The sequence below is a fragment of the Anarhichas minor genome, unplaced genomic scaffold (assembly GCF_050575085.1).
Source record: "Anarhichas minor isolate MPS153535 unplaced genomic scaffold, ASM5057508v1 ptg000004l, whole genome shotgun sequence".
NCBI classification, from domain to species: domain Eukaryota; kingdom Metazoa; phylum Chordata; class Actinopteri; order Perciformes; family Anarhichadidae; genus Anarhichas; species Anarhichas minor.
In genome coordinates, this window is record NW_027466450.1 from 5,601,914 (window position 1) to 5,620,663 (window position 18,750).

The 18,750-nt window shown below is 40.8% G+C and overlaps 1 protein-coding gene across 1 annotated transcript; it reads left to right on the plus strand.

The window, feature by feature from the left end:
• Positions 1 to 418: 418 nt before the first annotated feature.
• Positions 419 to 17,460, plus strand: LOC142962728 (rho GTPase-activating protein 6). Its single transcript, XM_076103356.1, has 13 exons — positions 419 to 565; positions 10,483 to 10,642; positions 11,240 to 11,311; positions 12,219 to 12,472; positions 12,670 to 12,865; positions 13,069 to 13,124; positions 13,230 to 13,380; positions 13,514 to 13,662; positions 14,936 to 15,115; positions 15,849 to 15,946; positions 16,107 to 16,372; positions 16,736 to 16,810; positions 16,895 to 17,460. Exons 1-13 carry the CDS (start codon positions 419 to 421, stop codon positions 17,458 to 17,460), a joined length of 2,370 nt encoding a protein of 789 aa, XP_075959471.1.
• Positions 17,461 to 18,750: the final 1,290 nt, after the last annotated feature.

The following is an 18,750-nucleotide window of genomic DNA, read 5'->3' on the forward strand; positions in this document are numbered from 1 at the left end:
TAAATTTCTGTTCACACTGACTGGTGTGCTTGATACATCTGTTTCACAGCAGGAGGACTCGCATAAACACGCGCACACTGTGACACACCCACGCATAAATAGGCTAAAGGGCTTTTGCCCTAAACTCTCGGTGTACGCCTCATTGTTTATGTTGGTGTTTTGGGGAAATTAGCATCGGTTTTGCCGTTATTAAAAATCATGAAAGGAGGAAGTACTGAGTCAGAGTACGTGGGAGGTGGAGGGGGTGTCCAGGGACTCCACTCCCCGGCGAGGATTTCATAATCTCCAGCATGGTGACGCGCTGGTGACTTGACGCTGCAGTGAAACGGTGCTGCTCCCTCGCTCCGTTTGGACTCGTAGCGGAGATATGCATCTCTTTTACATTTCTTTAATCACAAGTTGACCAGCTTAAGGAGACATGTCCGCTCAGGGGTTGTTAAGCAGTGTTTTCTCATGCTCGCTAAGCCCCAAAACTCTTTCCAAACGGAGACTAATACAGACCAGGAGTTTGGACCCGGCGTTGATGGGACATTATGGTACCGACGCCGAGGAGACATCGTTTCAGGTCAGTGACCTATAGCTCCACGGTGCAGGCGATCGTAGTTGTTGTCAGACTTGTCGACCTGATTCCAAATGTTCGGAGCGGAGATATCCCATCGGGTCGCAGTGATGATAAGTTATACGCGTTATTGGTTTGGATGACTGAAATGAATGAATGAGGGGGTCGCAAGTGTCCTAAAATGTGGCTCAAGATGTGATTCAGATTTCTTACTTACATCACTTTTGAAATGCTATTTTATTTCCCAATTGCATATAGGAAGTGCAAAACTTACACGAATTAGAGCTCAGGAGCGAACTCAGCGTAGAGTGCATCCAGATTCCGGAAGTGGCTGGAATTCCCTGAGGGTGATGTAGCCAAGGAGTTTACAGGATTGTCGTTAATTCCCTTTGATCTTAAATGAACACATTTTGAAACGTTTTGACTGTATATTTGGTGCATGCAATTGTTTTTTTTTATTTTCTCAAAGGGGAAATAAATCAAAAGGAGCTCGTTTTTTGCCACACTGTTGCAACATCACTAAGTCCATGACTAGTCTCTGACAAGATAAGCTTTATGTGTGGACTATTGACACCAACAAATGACTCAACTCATTCCTTTTGGTGAAATTATGTCAGCCGAAACCTTTGCTTGTGCCGACTTGCTGATGTTAAAAGAGGTGTGCCTGGAAAAAGTTGTCACATTTGGCAAGGCGCAACTCAAAAAAAAGCTTATTTTCTCACATCATCATACAAGCTTTAAGGTGGGGTTCTGGCAAAAAAAAACATGATATAAGTATACCAAATTTTCGAATATGTGCATAACCTTTATCACTGGACCATTATATAATTCCTAATGAGCCTGAAAAACCAAAACAGTCATGTGTTAACATGTATTTAAAATGTATTACAATGGTCATTTGCATCTTTTCTATTGTTAAAGATACATCTTTTTAGATTCATAGTACATCTTCCTAGTCTACCCATGTTCATAATTCGAGCCGATCAGTATTGCTGTGCTTAAGTTGGTCCTCATGGTAACACTGTGTATTTAGTATAACGGAAATGTAATACAGACATGACATTATAATAGGCTTGTAATGAATACCAGGTATCTGGTAGCTCTTACAGTTATCAACAAGAACCCAGATCCTACAGCCAGAGCCCTTAAAAATGTAATCACAGTAAATCTGAATGAAGATGATTAATATTGGAGACAGCTCTGTGTCAGAGAGGATATTTAATGTGATTTATGACTTTGGGGAGCGCTTGAGTGCACCATTATGCTCAGAGAGCTGCACTACAGCCTGTTTTTTTTCCCAAGGATTTTTCAAATGGTAAATGTTACCTCCACTGCAGATAACAACCCCAGACACACATCGTGGTAATGTTTTACCACTCATATCATACAGGGTATTTGTAGACAGTAGAGCTATACTACGTCTAGAGCTTCAACATGTTAGTGAGAAGAACTTCAGCCAGTTGAGCCGAGGTCTGAGGTGTGAGATCCTTCCTGGGGACTCACATGACCAAGCTGTCCGCTTACACCGACAGTAAGTAAGTGCCTTGCACTGTACGCAAACCTCACTCCAAGTCCGTAATGAAAGTCACATTTAGTGGGTGTGCAAATGTCCAACCAGCAGTTCATTCAGGGACAATAGTATCTAAGCTACCGTCACAACATCATTAATGAAGTCAGTCTGACAATGTTTCTCCCTCCGCCCAATAACAGCCCGGCTCTGCAAGATTCTCCTTTTATGAGATGTACTATTATATGTCTTGTACCTCAGACTGTCCAGGTCTCTTGCAAAAAGAAAATGTTGCTGTATTAGTTTATTGAATGCCATCCAGTGTATAGTTATTGTGCTTAGCAAAGAGTAAAACACATGCACGTACAAAGACATACCTGGTGCCGCGGCGCGCTAAAGATGAGTCTATAATCAATGGAAATACGTTGTGTTTGGTCATAGTGTATCCTAATCAAGGTCTGTTGTCTAGCCTATGCTCTGTTATATGATGCATATGATTCAAATGATCACCAAGCGATAACTTATTGTTGGCATGAAAACACATCCTGTTCCCTGTTTAAAAAGCAGTGTCAGATTGGTATTTCTGATCTATGGTACAAGGGAGCTTGTATTTTCCATAGGTTGAACATCACTGTGGTCTGTTACAATGCGTGCTCACTCGGGGTCTCGGTAGTCAGAGCTGAGATGGAAAGCAGAGACATCTGGTTTACATGAAGAAAGCTTCAACTCTTATTTCTCACAGTAGAGCAGCATGACCTGATCCTTGGCTACGGTCCCTCAGGCACATATTTCTTCCCACAGGAGACTGTCCGTTTGCAAGGCATGGAACCAAACCTGCTGGCTTTACACAGCAGCACCACAGCGTCCACCTGGTGTCTGATAAGAGGGCAATTAAAACAGTGGGTTAGATGTAAACATAGATGATAAATCATTGCTTCACGGCAATTCAATTTAATCAAATGATAACAGGCATTTGTGATCGGCTTCTTGCCAAAGGGTATACCCAGCCTCAGTAGCAAGATACCTGCTCTGAATAATTGAATTCAGTTTACCTGAGGATCCAGTATGTGTCTCCACTCCAGTCGGAAAGTGTTGGCGTACAGTGTATAAAACCCTTAGTCAGGGTATTCAAGGTGCCATTTAGGATGATACAAGAAAGGGGTATGAACAGTCTTGGGTTTAGTTATTATATAAACAACGTGTCTGTCTTTATTCTTCCCCAGTTCCCCTCTGTGTATCACATTCAACAATGCAATCGGCCAACAAATAAGATTAATATGTTAACATTGTTTCAAATTAAATGGACATGCTGTCTTGTGGGAGAGGAGACAGAAGTGTTTTGGACGCCTTTCATTACTAAGAAGGCCTGACTGCCCCACTGCAAGTCAATTACTGTTTAATATGACTGGTGGAGTCCTTCCCTGATCCACATAAGTGCCTAGCATTGGTTACAGTCATGTTTAGGATTCATTTATGCTGATTTTGCATTTCATTTTGGGCTGTTATTGGACTGGATATGAAGACCTTGTGAGATATTGGAAAATGTTGTCTTTTGGTTAAATCCCTTTTGTAAAAACCTAACTTATTAACTGTCATTCTTTTTCTTTCCACATGAAATCTTGTTTGTGGAAAATGGTGATTTTAAGAGGACCCCAGGCAGTGTGTGATGTAATCTTCATTAATTTGATATAAAGCACAACCCTTCAGAGAAATGACTTTGTAAGTCATTCTAAATAGCCAGCACAGATATGCAACTATAACATATGTCTCCATTTGCTCAGGTATGTCTTAGGAAGCCAGTCGCAGGAACATATAAAGCCTTTCGAAGGAGCCATTCATTTTGCAATGTTACTACATGCAGTAGAGCGTGTTACGTCAACAATAGGTTTTGTTACATGTTAAAGCAGCATGGCTTTTGGCCACATATTTCAAATTCATAAATTCATAAAAAACTCTTAACCATCCAGGTGTTAAGTTGATTCTGAATGATAATTCCACATGCACCATTGATGAAATGTAGCTTTACGTGTACACTCTAATTTTGAATGCTTGTAAGCAAAGCTGCAAGTTTAAACCTAAAAAACAAATATTTGCTCTACCAAATTTAATTCCATGAAGTGTCGCATCATTGCTCCTTGAATATATTGTTGGAATCATTTGATGATGCAGAGAAAGAAAAGTTGTGCTATGAGCACCACGGAGGAGAACCGGTCTGCAGGAGAAAGAGCTTGGAGGAAACTGAAAACGTCCCTCTGTTACAAAGACACTTGAATCTCATGATTGACTTTGTTAAATGCAAGAGGAAACATATTTCATTCAAAATCCAGCTACTTTACAGAACATGTTAGATTTGGAGACTCGGACACAGTGCTGAAAGTATAGGGCTGCAATTAAAGTTCATAAAGGCAGACACTAATACAAATATTTTTGACTGAAGTGGCCCGCCAAAATCTATTCTCTGTCAGTGTGTTCTCAAGCATTGTCCTTATACCTTCAGAGGCCATAAGCCATCTGTATCTAAATGTCTAAAACATTAAGCTATTAGTATACTAATATTAGGTTTTAGGTGAAATTATTTGTATCTGTTATTGAGACTTCATTGTTGAGCTTTACCGTTTTAAATTGAATGAGGATTTCTCCCACCTACATCGCCTTCAAAAATGGTTTGTTTCTGCTGGACATGCTGCTTCCTGTTTATCATCACCACCATGCATAGCATTAACAACCTCATTCCAGCACTCCAGGAGGCAAAAGCCACTCAAAGCTTCTCCAGAGCCGAATAGAAGAGCAATGTCCAACCAGACTCGTAAAAATGCTCTCAGTCTCACACGTATAATTTAGAGGAAATCAATATGATATATTATAGTAATGTCTGCAGGCTACAGGTGTTCTAAAACATCAACCACAGGGAGGAAACTCAATCTCCGTGTGGAGCGATGACTGCTATTATAGTTCTGGTCTCACGTAGCTACATCGATTAATCTGCTGCCATCGCTGTCTGACTATAATCCACCGTCCACCTGCACAGGTGTTTTCACTTATGCTGCCTGATTAGACCTCTCTCAGGACGGGCTGGGTGGTGGACTGTGCTTAATTAGCATCTCCCTCACTGTCTTGCTGCACCAACTGAGGCACCTAAATGGAATTCAGCCATCACTGATTACATTTTTACACCCGTGACATCCGAATGTGACGTGTCAAAACGTCTTCCATGACAAAGCCCCATTGGTACTTTTCAGTACCATAGAAGACATTTCTTTACACATAGAAGACACTTTGACATGTCACAGTAGAAATCCATTGAGCTGCTTCAGTTTCAGAGTCTTGGTACTGTACTTGTACTGTGCATGCCGTCTCACTGTCACACTGACTTATGAAGACACTTGAAAACAGAGACATTGTTGATGTTATTAGCAACACCTGTGTGCTAACTGTTATGACAAGTCATAATGTTTGCTGTGATCTTCAACTTGACTAGAGCGGTCTAATCAAACCGAATCACTCAACACCTGTGTGGGTGTGCAGGGCCTATCATTTATGTAGAGCTAGAACATGTTAACACTGATATCAATATTTGAGAGTTTAAAAAAACAACTGATAAACATACAGCATCCAATATTCATTCTTTGACATTAACAAGATGAGTACTAAGCAGGACATTTTACGGTTGAATAAATAACCTTCTCAGTGCTCTCTGGTGGATTAATTATAGCACTCATATCTTTGACAGTTATTTACTGACATACTTTGTTACTTATCGTCCTACATGTAGATAAAGATATCTGCAATAAGCTAAACTATCACCAATACCAGCCTGGTGGATTTAGCAATCTAGCATAGCTCTTGTTTTCTCAGCAGTTTTAACTCGTCTTAACTGTGCTTCCATATGACGTTAAACATATTAAAACCCAGAATAATCTCTACAGAACAGATAAAGACTCATAGGGAATCCATAAATGATCTGAGTAATAGCAGCAGTTGTCTTTTCATTGAAATATATTATTCAAAGTGAGCGCTTCGTGCTATCAGTTAGTTACTTCGTCAAATACAGTTTCCCCAAATTACAGGAATGAGTTTTCTCACTTACCTCTCTATGCAGGCAATTATGGTTTTCTGTTATGTTGAGACGTGTCTCTGAGCTTTCTGCCACCACCGCAAAAATAATAATGGTGACTCATGGGTATTGTAGTGTTCAGAGCGATTGAAACCTGGCCGAATTTGTTTTTAAGCAGACTTTATATGAGCCATCACGTTACCTGAATGTGATGTTTAACTTCAGCTTACTTACAGGTGAGAATACTCCTCTGTTTCTATTGTTAACGTGCCCTGACAGGACCCGTTCCTTCAGCCCCTCCCAATCCACTAATCAGAGGTAATGTTATTCACTGGGACTGCGTCTGTCACCGTGACTAATTCAGTCGCTGGACTTGGACCACTTTTAACTGCACGTTGTCTGCGTCCTGGATCCAGACTGTGAGCACGTGGACTGTATTTATGTGGGGGCGTTTAGTCTGAAGTCAAATGCCGTCGGTTGACTTAACGTTCAGTGGTGGTCTACAAGTTTGAGGGAAGGGGTGACATCGCAACCGTGGCGACCCGACTCTCTGCGATGGGGGATCCAATTCCCAAGCGAAACATCACCTATCTCGTGAGTAGATGCTGTTGTCGGTTTGTCTCAGCAACCGGGTTGACGATTATTAACCTAGTTGGCTTCTTGAAGGTTTCCCAGTACCACAAATAGTTTAGAAAAGTGGAAGAAATAGTTACAGAGCTAGTAGACAGGGAAGGACTCAAAGGTACATATAATATTATAATAAAGTGTTGTGGTATGAATTGGTATCTTTCTTTTTTTCAGTGATTCATGTAAGAAGGCTACTACACTGACTGAGCTTTTCTGTGTTACTGCTCTCCATCTCCTTTTATTCCCACTCCTCATGTACAGTTTGTGTTTTATTATTTGTTCAGTCCTACAAGGACCGTTTGTTAATTATTTGCTGTTGTTAATTCTTTGCGAATTGTTGTTGACATTACCTTGAAAGCAAAGGAAAAAAAATGATTTATTGTACCGTGAATTACTCTGTACATTAAAGCACATTACTTATTTTAAGAATAGCAGGATGTGAGTAGTTGAATGAGTTGTTTGTGTTTGCGCTGGTCGTTTCCAAGCTTTCCAGGACACCCCAAATGTTATTTTGGGTTTGCCAATGCTGTTACACATATAGTTGTGGAAAAAAAGAGAGGAGTAGTAGCAGTTTTTATACATCTGATACAGAATTTACTGTCGATCTCGGAGTGTAGGGGCACTTGTGGGAAAGTCTTCTCACTGTGACTCCATTGAATCCTGAGTACTGAGGAATATTCATCCCCTCACTGGATCCACTTCAAGTGTGATTGAGTGTAATCTGAGTTTTTGATCTTGCTATATTGTACGAACTACCTTGTGCGTTTCCTCCCATGTCTGCTTCACTGAGTCTATATCGCTTCAGCCAAAAGGATCACAGAGTATGTTTTCATGTGTCCGGCTAGGGCGGACTAGATTGGAAAACTGGAAGGGGAATAAACTGACAGGACTCAGCGGCTCTGCCACAGACCGCTCCCATCCAGTTAGCACGAACAAAAGCATTGTGTTACAAGGTCTTGAATTAAAGTTAGGATAGTGCACAGCCAAATAAGTGTGCCTTGGTGTGTATTCACTTGCACTTTGCACAGGAGAGTGTTGAGAAAAATTGCGAGTTGATACATTTTAGTAGGTATGCTTACTTTAATGCTGGCTTTGTTGTTACAGTATAGATGAATGATGAATACAAATCATTTTATAGTTATAAAGCACTGGCTTCGAAACAATCATTTCATCCAGCTCTGACAATGACTCTGTAAGAACTTGAGCAGCTGTTTGGGTCTGACTTTCTAAATATAAAAAATGTAAAAAAGGTTGTGTAAAAAGCCATCCACAAGTAAAAAAAAAAAAAAACATTATTATGTAGTAGTGCTATATTCACTTATCCATCTTCTGACAATTATAATAAGAACAAATAATGGATAAATGAGTTTCAATATTGTACCGAAGCGACGTGCACTCAAATGGACATGATGAACTCAAACCTATGATTATGGAATAGCTAAAGAGGTATTGCATCAAAAAGTGATAGGCCACACCAGTGTTTCCCAAACTTCTACTCTGGGGACCAAGAAAAATGATGAACCCAGTTCACAATAGGCCTGATCTATAAATGATGAGAAGAGCACATTTGTGTGCAAATGAAAGTCCCTGACCCTTTTTTACTGCTATTTCCACATCACCCTATATTATATTGAATACATACAAGTTTAAACGAGATATACACTCTGTTTTATGCACGTGATATTGAAAACATACACGTTAAATGCATTTAGTTGGAGTTAACAGAATGTAACGTATTGAATTCAATGTTAAAAGTAGGCTAAAATATTCAGAACAATGCAAACATTCAGGCTCCTCGTGTGGCTCATAGGTGTGCTGGAGATATAAAAGACAATGGCAGAATTTCTGCTAAAATATTTGGTGACCCGAATGAAATCTCCTGCTCATTTTTTGGAATTCACTGACAGAGAGAAACTGTGGGAACCATCATCAGATAGGGGGGAAGCTTCCACTCCCATATAGTCACACAAGAGGAATGTCTGAACAAAATGGGTAGATAACTGCAATATGCCACTTGTCACGGCATTTTACAGAATTGCGACACAAAGAGTGGCACACAGTAAACACTGTTGCTGTTACTTCTTTATTTTCTTGGCTGTAGAAGGTGCCTATGCTTTTGCTTTTGTAACCTGATCATCTGTTGCTTAAATTATGAGGTAAAACAAAAGAAAGAAAATAGACCTTCAGAAAGGAATAACGGAATACAGTTGTGACAGATTCATGCGGTGTGCCCTACCATCCAGTGCCCAATCTGCCCGGCTTGTGTCGATTTCTGTCACTGTTTCAGTTCATTAAAAAGCCTTGATACGAAGCTGCAGAAACAGAAATAATTTCCAAATATTAAAAGTAAGGCTGTACATTAGTCCAGGGATTATTATACAGTTTTAATATAGAGTTATGTTTTTGTCTGATTATAAATAAACCATTATGAATATGTGATGCACATGTAAAGTTGGACTGTTTCTGCTCCCAAACCAGAGAGGATGCAACATGTTGCATTTGTCAGGAATCCAGAATGGAATCATCTATATAGTGTAATGAACTATCCCAACGTTAGAAACACTGTTTTAAAACCAAACTGGAAATTGAAAGCCTGAAACTGCAAAACCGATCTATAAAATGTTTTTTGCTTTTTATTATTTGTTATTTATTTATTTGCAAATTACAATTTGTCACTCTTTTGGGATTACTCGGCTTTTTACAGTGATCTGATTGGTTAATTGGTTTACAGTTTTTGATCTCATCCTCTAAAGTTAACCCGCTCCGCCCAGCGGGTTATCCATGGTGATCTACCCCGTGAGCCAGATTCATACAGGAAAACCTGTTCGTCACATCATGTTCTCTGTGCATATACTGTACTTTGTACTTGGAAATAGTATGCTACTGTCGTAGTGCAACCCTAATTCTCCTTTAATGTGAATGAGCCAATAGAGTGTAAGCCTTATCCTGATAATGAGTTACTAAGCCTCTTTGGAACATGGCTCATATGATTGGCTTGACCGTACAGGATCAAAGCACTGTAATCTCCAGCATGGAGATGCTGAAAGGTTGAGGATTTCAGATCAGATTATTTGTCCTGTCATTACCACAGTACTAAATCTTCAGAATCACTTACCCGCAGCAATGTTTACGAGCAAAATGTTTTTGATTTAGATTGATGATAAATTATCCATAAATCCGTGGATATTAAATGCAGCGCCATGCACTTTATTGAGTGGATTAGGGATAGAATTAGGATGAGGTATTTAACATTATGGAGCTTATGATATAGAGTTTGCATTATTAATAAGCATGTATCTTGCTACTTGTAAAATAAGATAATCTACATAATCAGTATTCTCGCTCCTTTCTCTGATAAGTCGGCTGGCCCAATTCTGGGACACAGACGTTCTGCCAGACAAGTGTTACTGATGTCAACAACTTACAGTCCTCGCTTCTACAATCAGAAAATACAAACATGTTTGTGTTAGATTACATTATAAAATATAAAAAGTACAGCACAAATGCTGCACGCTAACATCAAGGAGTTAATATCATTTAAACTGTCTTTACAGTGTTAGCTGTCAGTTTTTGTCATGGGAAACAGAACAATGATGTCATGACTTTCAGCTGGCAAGTGAAGCAAAGGTATCTGTCAGTTCATACGAAGTGAGGGTGTGTAGAGGATGTAGACGATGCCAGCAATGATAGATGTATCTGATGTGTGTGTGTGTGTGTGTGTGCGTGTGTCTTCAGGGCGACTTTACCTGGAACAGCGTGTCAGGACGTAACGTTGGCCTGAAGCCCGTCCCTTTGCAAAGCCTCTCAGAGTTGGAGAGGGTTCGTCTCCAAGACGTGGCCTTCAGACGATTGCTTCGGGATCGCGACCCGGGCTGCCACATCACCATCCCTAAATGTATTAAAACACACCACTCACACTAACAGCCCCCTTCCTTATTCATCAAGTTGCTATTCTGCCCCAAGCAAAAAATGTCTTCTGAAACAACATGCAGACTAGCGACATGACAGAAAGTGATTTTCTCTCTGTTTATTTTACATGGAAATAATTATGGGTGTCGTGCTCCCTATTGATTTCAATACATTTCTTGCAGCTTAATAGATTTCATGGTGTGAGATTGTCTTCCTTAAACATACTGTAATGACCTATGCAATCGCAGACTGCTGTTTTTCATAAAGTAGTTTATTTATTTAGTAGATAGTCTCTGATTCTGGTCGTTACATTCTATACTTTGTTCACATCTAACACGAATTACATTGTTAAAAAAAAAAAGGAATGTTTTGAAATAGATGACGTCATTGTCTATGCTAATGCTGTTGTACACCTGTATTGGGGTTGTGAATTGAGATTCAAACTCCACTCCTTTGTTTTGTCAAGGTAACCATTTACGAAATGAGCCGAAGAATGTCAAGTGGAGCAAGCAGGAGGCGGGGCATATTAACCTGGGTTCTTTTTTTCTTTTTTTTTAACTGTGACACCTCCGCTTCTTTTCAGATGGCCACAAGCACAAGAAGTTACTTCGGCGGAAGTTGGATTCATTATCTAAAGAGAAGAGTAAAGACAAAGGTATTGTGGGATATACTGGATACACTCCATGCTGTAAGGGGAATGTTAGTGCTCTCCATTGGAAAATTGTATTTAGATAAGGATTTCTAACACACTCAGTTATATGATTGTTAGTCTTTCCAAACCAGTGAAGATAAACAGTTATTTTTCAAGTCTGTGGCAGAGCCGCTGAGTCCTGTCAGTTTATTCCCCTTCCAGTTTTCCAATCTAGTCCGCCCTAGCCGGACACATGAAAACATACTCTGTGATCCTTTTGGCTGAAGCGATATAGACTCAGTGAAGCAGACATTCTCAGCTGCTGAGTGATCAGTAATCTACAGTACGGTAAAGAAGTCTCAGAGGGAGCTGCGATCTTCAACAGCTGCACTGCCCCGCCCGCTGCAAGAATCTGGCAGCAAAGGGATGTTCTCTGTCAGCCAGGCAGTCGAGGGAAATAACAAAAACAATCTTAAGTGGAGGCTCATTCATTACGGCCTATCCTCCAGCACGGCCAGCCCCCTCTTTCCTCTTCTCCCCTTTTGTTTACAAAGGCACTTCAGAAAGTATGTGCTCTCTGAATACCGAGTGTGCACTGCAGACTACTGTTCTAGGCTTTTTTTCATATTCATATTCAATTTGAGTAGCATTTATGCAATTGTTACTCAAATATTTCCCCTTTTTATATGACTATCAAACAAAACATAATAAATGGCAGCATGTATTTAAAAGGTCAACTTTGAATATAAAGAATGAACGCAAAGACAAGTTAGTGGTTGCTTTCTACAGAAAATCTAAGCTCCAAAGGTTAACATATATAATGTGCTGACATGACTGACACATCTTTAATCTAATTCAACATCTCCCAGTTGACTTGGAGCCAACACGATGAACTTTAAATCTCCCTGTCTTGCCCTTTCTCCTCACACAGAGACTGCGCCCCAGGCGTTTGGCATACCACTGTCGCAGGTCATATCCAACGACCGCACGCACAAGCAGCGGCACGATCCCCCGCGGGAGGAGCACAGTGAATTGATGCTATCCTTCCTCAACTTCAACTACAGCTTCAAAAGGGGCAACAAGGAGCTCTCCAGCAGCAACTCGTCCCTGAGCTCCACTTCTGAGACCCCTAATGAATCGCCTCTGCTCAGCACAGCAGACGCAGCCCCGCGGACACGCAGGAGGGTAGGCTCCTCTTGTCGATAAAGCCTACAGGCTGTTGTAGAGCAACAGGAGATCCATCAGATTACACTTGCACACTAGAATTCTCAGGGAATTTCTGACCTTTTTGGGGATATTCATTCAGTGGGGTAGCTGTTAAATGACTGCACCACATGCTATCACAAATGTCACTGAATGGTTGTCGCCCATCTGCTCGACAGGGCGGAGTATCGGTGGATTGCATCACTGATCTGGATGATAACCAGTCTCGGCTCTTGGAGGCCCTTCAGCTCTCTCTGCCAGAGGAGGCAGCTGGCAACAGGAAGAAGCGCCGTGACAAAAAACTCAGCCTTAACCCTATTTACAGGCAGGTGCCCAGGGTGGTGGATGTCTGCTGCCAGCACCTGGAAAAACATGGTACACATTATCAAAGTTGAACAGTAACAGTATAGTGTGTAGTATATGATATAGAAAATACCTAACATATCTCTGTGGAAGGTTATGATTCAGAAATAGTGTGTTCATAACCTTGTGAATCATACAATTAGAATGTCTTTGAGGTTAAATATATTATCCACACTATTGGAACTAAGTGATTATCGTCATCTTTGCTTATACAGGCCTGCGGACGGTTGGAATTTTCCGTGTTGGAAGTTCCAAGAAGAGAGTACGACAGGTACAATTTCAGCTGGTCAACTGTAACACACATCTCGACTTAAGATAAATTGTGTCAACCATGAGCAACATTTCGCTCTAATAAATGCCACAATGTTTCATCCAGCTTCGCAAGGATTTTGACCAGGGATGGGAGGTGCATTTGGATGAGGAGCACAGTGTCCACGATGTAGCTGCATTGCTTAAAGAGTTCCTCAGGGACATGCCTGACCCACTGCTAACCAGAGAACTCTACACGGCCTTCATCAACACAATGTGTGAGGAACACACACAAACAAAAGAAATTCACCCACAAGTCTCCATGCTTGTGGTAGTTTGATAGAATTTACAGTTGTGTGGAATTTCTTTTAATTGACATCAATGCGGTGGCCTTTTTTTTTTTTTCTGCAGTGCTGGATTATTCAGACCAAGAGAGCACCATCCAGCTCCTGATATTTCTGCTTCCTCCCTGTAACAGCGACACGCTGCAGCGCCTCCTCTGCTTGTTGTCCACAGTGGCTGCACATGCTGAAGACAGCTTGGACAGTGACGGACAAGAGGTAAAGAAACTGTACATGCCCTGTTTTATGGCAGTGGGTTGTATTTTTGGTCGGACCAGATGAGATGTACATACACAAGACACAAGAGGAGGTGTCAATATTTTGGCATGGCATCGGGATTATACGGCCCTCGTTGTTGATCACAAGCAAGTACACAATATATGTTTAGAAAGTGAGCAGCTATCACTGTAAAACGTAAATAGATTGTTTACAAGTTTATGTAATTGAGATGAATCCCCGCAGCCATCTGAATTCAGTAAAACAGACACCTGCAGCCTCCAATTTGAGGAAAATGAAGTGCCAAAGCGCAGCGCATTATGCATGATGATCCATTGTGGGTGTCTTGATTAAATGATGCACAGCTAACAATAACCACACAACACTGACGCTGTGCTTCTACATACATCATACTGTTCGTTCATAACTTACCTCCCCAGTGTTTTAAACAACAAGTAGTGTAAGTCATTTGCAACATAGAGGGAAACAGGTCATTTCAAAAGCTATATTTGCACCAACAGAAAAAAATGTTTCCTACTCCATGAAGCCAGTCTGGGCCCCAAGTCATCTTTTAATTAAATTCTTTTAATACTAATCGTCACAGTGGAGATGAATTGTTTCCCACGGATCTAAAGCCAGTTTATTCTTGGCATCGCTCCCTGGAGCATACATACTGTAACAGTGGACAAGAGGTCTGCTTGGTCTCTTTGAACAAAAGAAGGCAGAGCCGGCCTTATTGATGGTGGCAGGGCTGTTTCATGTGCACATTCCCAACATTTCAAGGATGACAAGGAGGGGCTACAGCAAAAGACTCTTGAAACCATAACTCCAGTACTCTTATGTGTGTACAGGTTTTCATTCCTGTGTGTAAGCACATGGGCAGATTGAAAGAAAATCGAGGGTAATTTAGCTCCATTGTTAACTTTCATAATACATTATTTCCGTCTAGAAAACATTTCTTTAATTTGCAGGGGTCAGATTTATAATCTAATCCCATTAAAGGACTTGGCTGTGATGTGAGAGGTTAACGAACAAAGCTGCTGCATTAGATACGTTTTGCTTTAACCTGACGACTCTGGTTCAAAAAATGAAGAAATTTGAATTAAAGCAATCTTACTCATATTCTATCACGTAGAAGAGATGCTGGAGTTAATTCTTGACTGGAGCTGAAGAATTCGATGTCCACCATATCAACATATCCCGTGAAAGTGTCTGTGAATGTGCACGTTCTGTAGACTGTCTATACAAATAAATCCTGTCCTCGGTTTTTGTTTAGATCACAGGAAACAAGATGACATCACTCAATCTAGCAACCATCTTTGGACCCAACCTCTTGCACAAGCAAAAAAACTCAGACAAAGAGTTTGCAGTCCAGAGTTTTGCCCGTGCAGAGGAGAGCACAGCCATCATCAGTGTGGTCCAAAAGATGATCAATACATATGAAACGCTTTTTATGGTAAGCCATCCTCACTGCAAACCAAAAGGCATGTTAACGGTTAAAGACAGCCCTCAAGGTCTTAGTCAGGTCTGGGGATGATTCTTGAGCTTAATAGAGTGGAGCCACCAAATGAAATGTAAACATTAGCATTATAGGTTCTGAGAAGGGCTACGCTCTTATAGTCACCTATAAAACAAAGTAGTGTCACAGTGAAACAGTGAACCTTCAAGACGTTCAGTGAATACTCTTTTTAGTGCATGGGGAAATGAGAAGCATCTCTAGCTAGGTTGATAACTGGCAGCCTCTGCTTTGTTTACGATTGGGAGCGAGGGCAAGATCCTCATCTGCATGATGTTTTCTGCTTTTCACCAGAAACTTAAGTGCAGATGCACTTAATTCGAGAGTCTGAAAATGATCTCTTAAGGAAGCCAGAGGGCAAAAAAAAGCCCATCACACATTTGCTCTGCGTCATTAGTTCAGCCTTTCTAAACTGCTGTTGATTGTTTTCACCTCGTACCAAAAAAAACATGATGTCTCTGCAGCTTAAAAAAAAGAAGAAAATCTGCTCTGGTGATACAGTAATGCTGTCATTTGTATGGAGTACACATGCATTGTATACACTTCTCCACGATAAATATTGAGAAGTGTATAATCTATTTTGGGTTCAATGAAAGAGTGGTTAATTATTAGGCACAGTGAAATTAATGTGATAAATAAAACAGTTTTACAATGGTTATTTTGACTCTCCTAGGTTCCTGCTGACCTTCAGAATGAAGTGCTGATGAGCGTGCAAGAAACTGATCCTGATGTTGTGGATTACTTACTGCGGAGGAAGGCCTCTCAGTACTCGTGAGTTTTCATTTGTGTTTCATTGTGTGTGTGTTTTTTGGTGGGCCGTCCCTCTGCCCAAGCCTCCAAATCATCAAGATGAATAATACGTTATCCCCCCCCCCCCCCCCCCCGGCGATGATGAGCTATAATCTTTATTGCATGTTCCCTGTTTCTGCAGGGAGCCAGGCCTTCTTGAAGCAGGGGATTCCTTCTCTCTGACGACTGAGAGATGCGTATCCAATGACTCCATCAAAGCATCTAGTGGAGAGGTGTCTCCCTATGATAACAACTCTCCTGTCCTGTCCGATCGACTGCTGTGTAAATACCCAGAGGATAGCAGTCCGCTCTCAGACAGGACCCCCAGACTGTCTGGGCAGTACAAAGACAGCGGCCATTCTAAAGACGGATCTGGCAGCACCTCTCCTACACTTTCTACAGATAAAGGTGAACTCAATTTATTGCAAACTATACTTTAGTATTATAAAGAGAAAATGAAAGGAATTGGTTTACATTTTGGAAATACTTATTGACTTTCTTGCTGACATTTAATTGAGAATATTGTTCCTAGGGTTCGGGTTAGAGCTCAAAAGTGTGGACTCACCTGATATATTTATGTTTTTCTTATTTCCTTCAATAATTAATAGTTTAAAAAAGACAAAAAAGAGTATGATGCAGACGCCGCATGTATTATTTACATTTTAAATAGTTTGGACCCGAAAAAGAAGAATGAAATGCTTAAATCGTACGGTTAGTCAGTGTCACCACAGCGTTGAAACTGCTGTTGTGACCATTTTTTGTTCCTTTTAGAGGCCTCAACTGATCATTTCTGGGACACCTGGCATGGACTATTCAGCAAGGAGTTTACTGGCCATCATATCACTGGTAATACAATCTTTTGTACGTGTTGCTGCAGATGGTCTTGAGATATGTAATGAATGCTGGATGTTAATGAATGGTTCCTCCCAGGCTCCCTCGGAGACGTGTCGGAATGTGAGTCGTATGGATCTTCAGAGGGGCTGAGCAGTCACCAAGGTAACAACAAGCCGCCCGTCAGACGGTCACAAACCTCATTGGGCGTGCTGGGAGTCAGGCCACACCCCCCAGTGACTCGCAGCTGCAGTGGTCCTCATGACCAGAGAGGACAGAGACAACCTCAATCATCATTACATCAGGGATTGAGCAGCCAATCAGCAGCCCTCAGTTCTGGCAACTTAGCAGAAAGGACAGGACAGCCAGCATGTCCATCGCTTAAGGTCAGGACGGACGGTTTGTCTCCCCCTCACTACTCTGTACAGCTGAGGGAGACCCATATTTCTTACTCCACGCCCTCCCTCTTCACATATCAGCCTGACACCCAAACCCCACAGCAGTACCAGCAAAGCCCTGCCCCCCAGACTGTAGATACCGCAGATGCCTCTGGGCCTGGACAAGAAAAGGGCCCTGGTACACCAAACTGGCAGACGGAGAGGTGGCATATATGGCATATACTGTCAAAAGACAATGCAGACGCCCTGCCTGAGACGTTGGTGTGACCATGTTGAACAACACTGAAGATAACTTCAAATAACGGGGGCCATTGTCCTGTCACATCATCAGATGCCCAAATGCTACAGTTTGTCCGTACATGCAGTATTACGTAATGATTCTCATTGACAGACTGATGGGACTTTACATCAACCACCATTTAAAAAGGTGATGATAGTGCTGTTATTTTGAGTTTAACTGTTTATATATTCATATTGTTGTGTGATGTTAACATGATGCAAATTATATTTCTGGAGAATATTTTAATGAGTTGTCGTCATTAACACAGAGATTTTTTGAAATACAATCATCAAAAACTTGTATTTAGACCTGAATGTCATAAATAGACTTGAATGGTATTCATTTGAATTTGAAACCATGAATGTTTTTAAGATGAATGTAACAATATAAATTCTGTTTATGTTGTCATATTGCTTTAGATGTGTACCGTATCATATACTTTAGCGACTTTAACATTCAGTTTTGTTACCAGCTCCTAATTATAAACTACTTCTGGAAATGCTGCAGAATGAGAATTTAAGAATTTGTTTATCTTCTTAACTGTCGACACGTCGTACGTGTAGGAAAATGGCTGCATGAAATGAATTTGAATCATTTCCGTGGTATGGTATGAGACAATCGAAATTTAACATGAATGGAATTAGCAATTGTAAAGTGGTGTAGGTCAGGACATGCATTTCAAATTTACTTTTGAATTCAGTAAGACCCTCTCTTCCTTCAGGGTTAGACGTTGTTGCCAGTTCTGCTAATTTTTGCCCATTGCCATGTAATTACCTATATCATAGATTTATTTCAAAGTGTCCACAGCTACAAAGTAAAAAATATAATCGGCAATATAGGAAAAGAATGTAAAAGTCAGCAGGGTGCATATTGAATTCCCATAAGGAGCTGTGTTTTCAATCTAATTTGACCCTTTCACATAGGAGTTAATTTAGGAATCGACATGAAGTTCAATCAAATGGTTGCTTAATTATGGTGGGCAGCACAGATTCTGCTCTCTAGTCAGAAAACAATGAAACAATTACCTGAAATGGCCACAAGAGGGAAGTATAAGACCAGGAAATGGTTTTCTCTTTCCTTTTACTTCCCCAAACTGTAATCCTTGTGCATTGTGGGTATACAGTGGGTTTTTAATGACTCATTACACACTGAGCAGCTATTAGTTCAGTTTAATTCTTATTAGACACCTTTTCCCACCATGATAGGGATGGTGGTGATTTCATGTTGTATGGATGATGGCTTTTTATATGTTCGTAAAGATCTAATCTTTCACTCTT

Excerpts from the sequence above, each read along its gene's own strand:
- LOC142962728 (XM_076103356.1), top strand. The coding sequence starts at position 419 with ATGTCCGCTCAGGGGTTGTTAAGCAGTGTTTTCTCATGCTCGCTAAGC. Across the intron at positions 12,866-13,068 it reads CCAGCACCTGGAAAAACATG|GCCTGCGGACGGTTGGAATT; the intron begins GTACACATTATC and ends TTGCTTATACAG. Across the intron at positions 16,811-16,894 it reads TACTGGCCATCATATCACTG|GCTCCCTCGGAGACGTGTCG; the intron begins GTAATACAATCT and ends GGTTCCTCCCAG.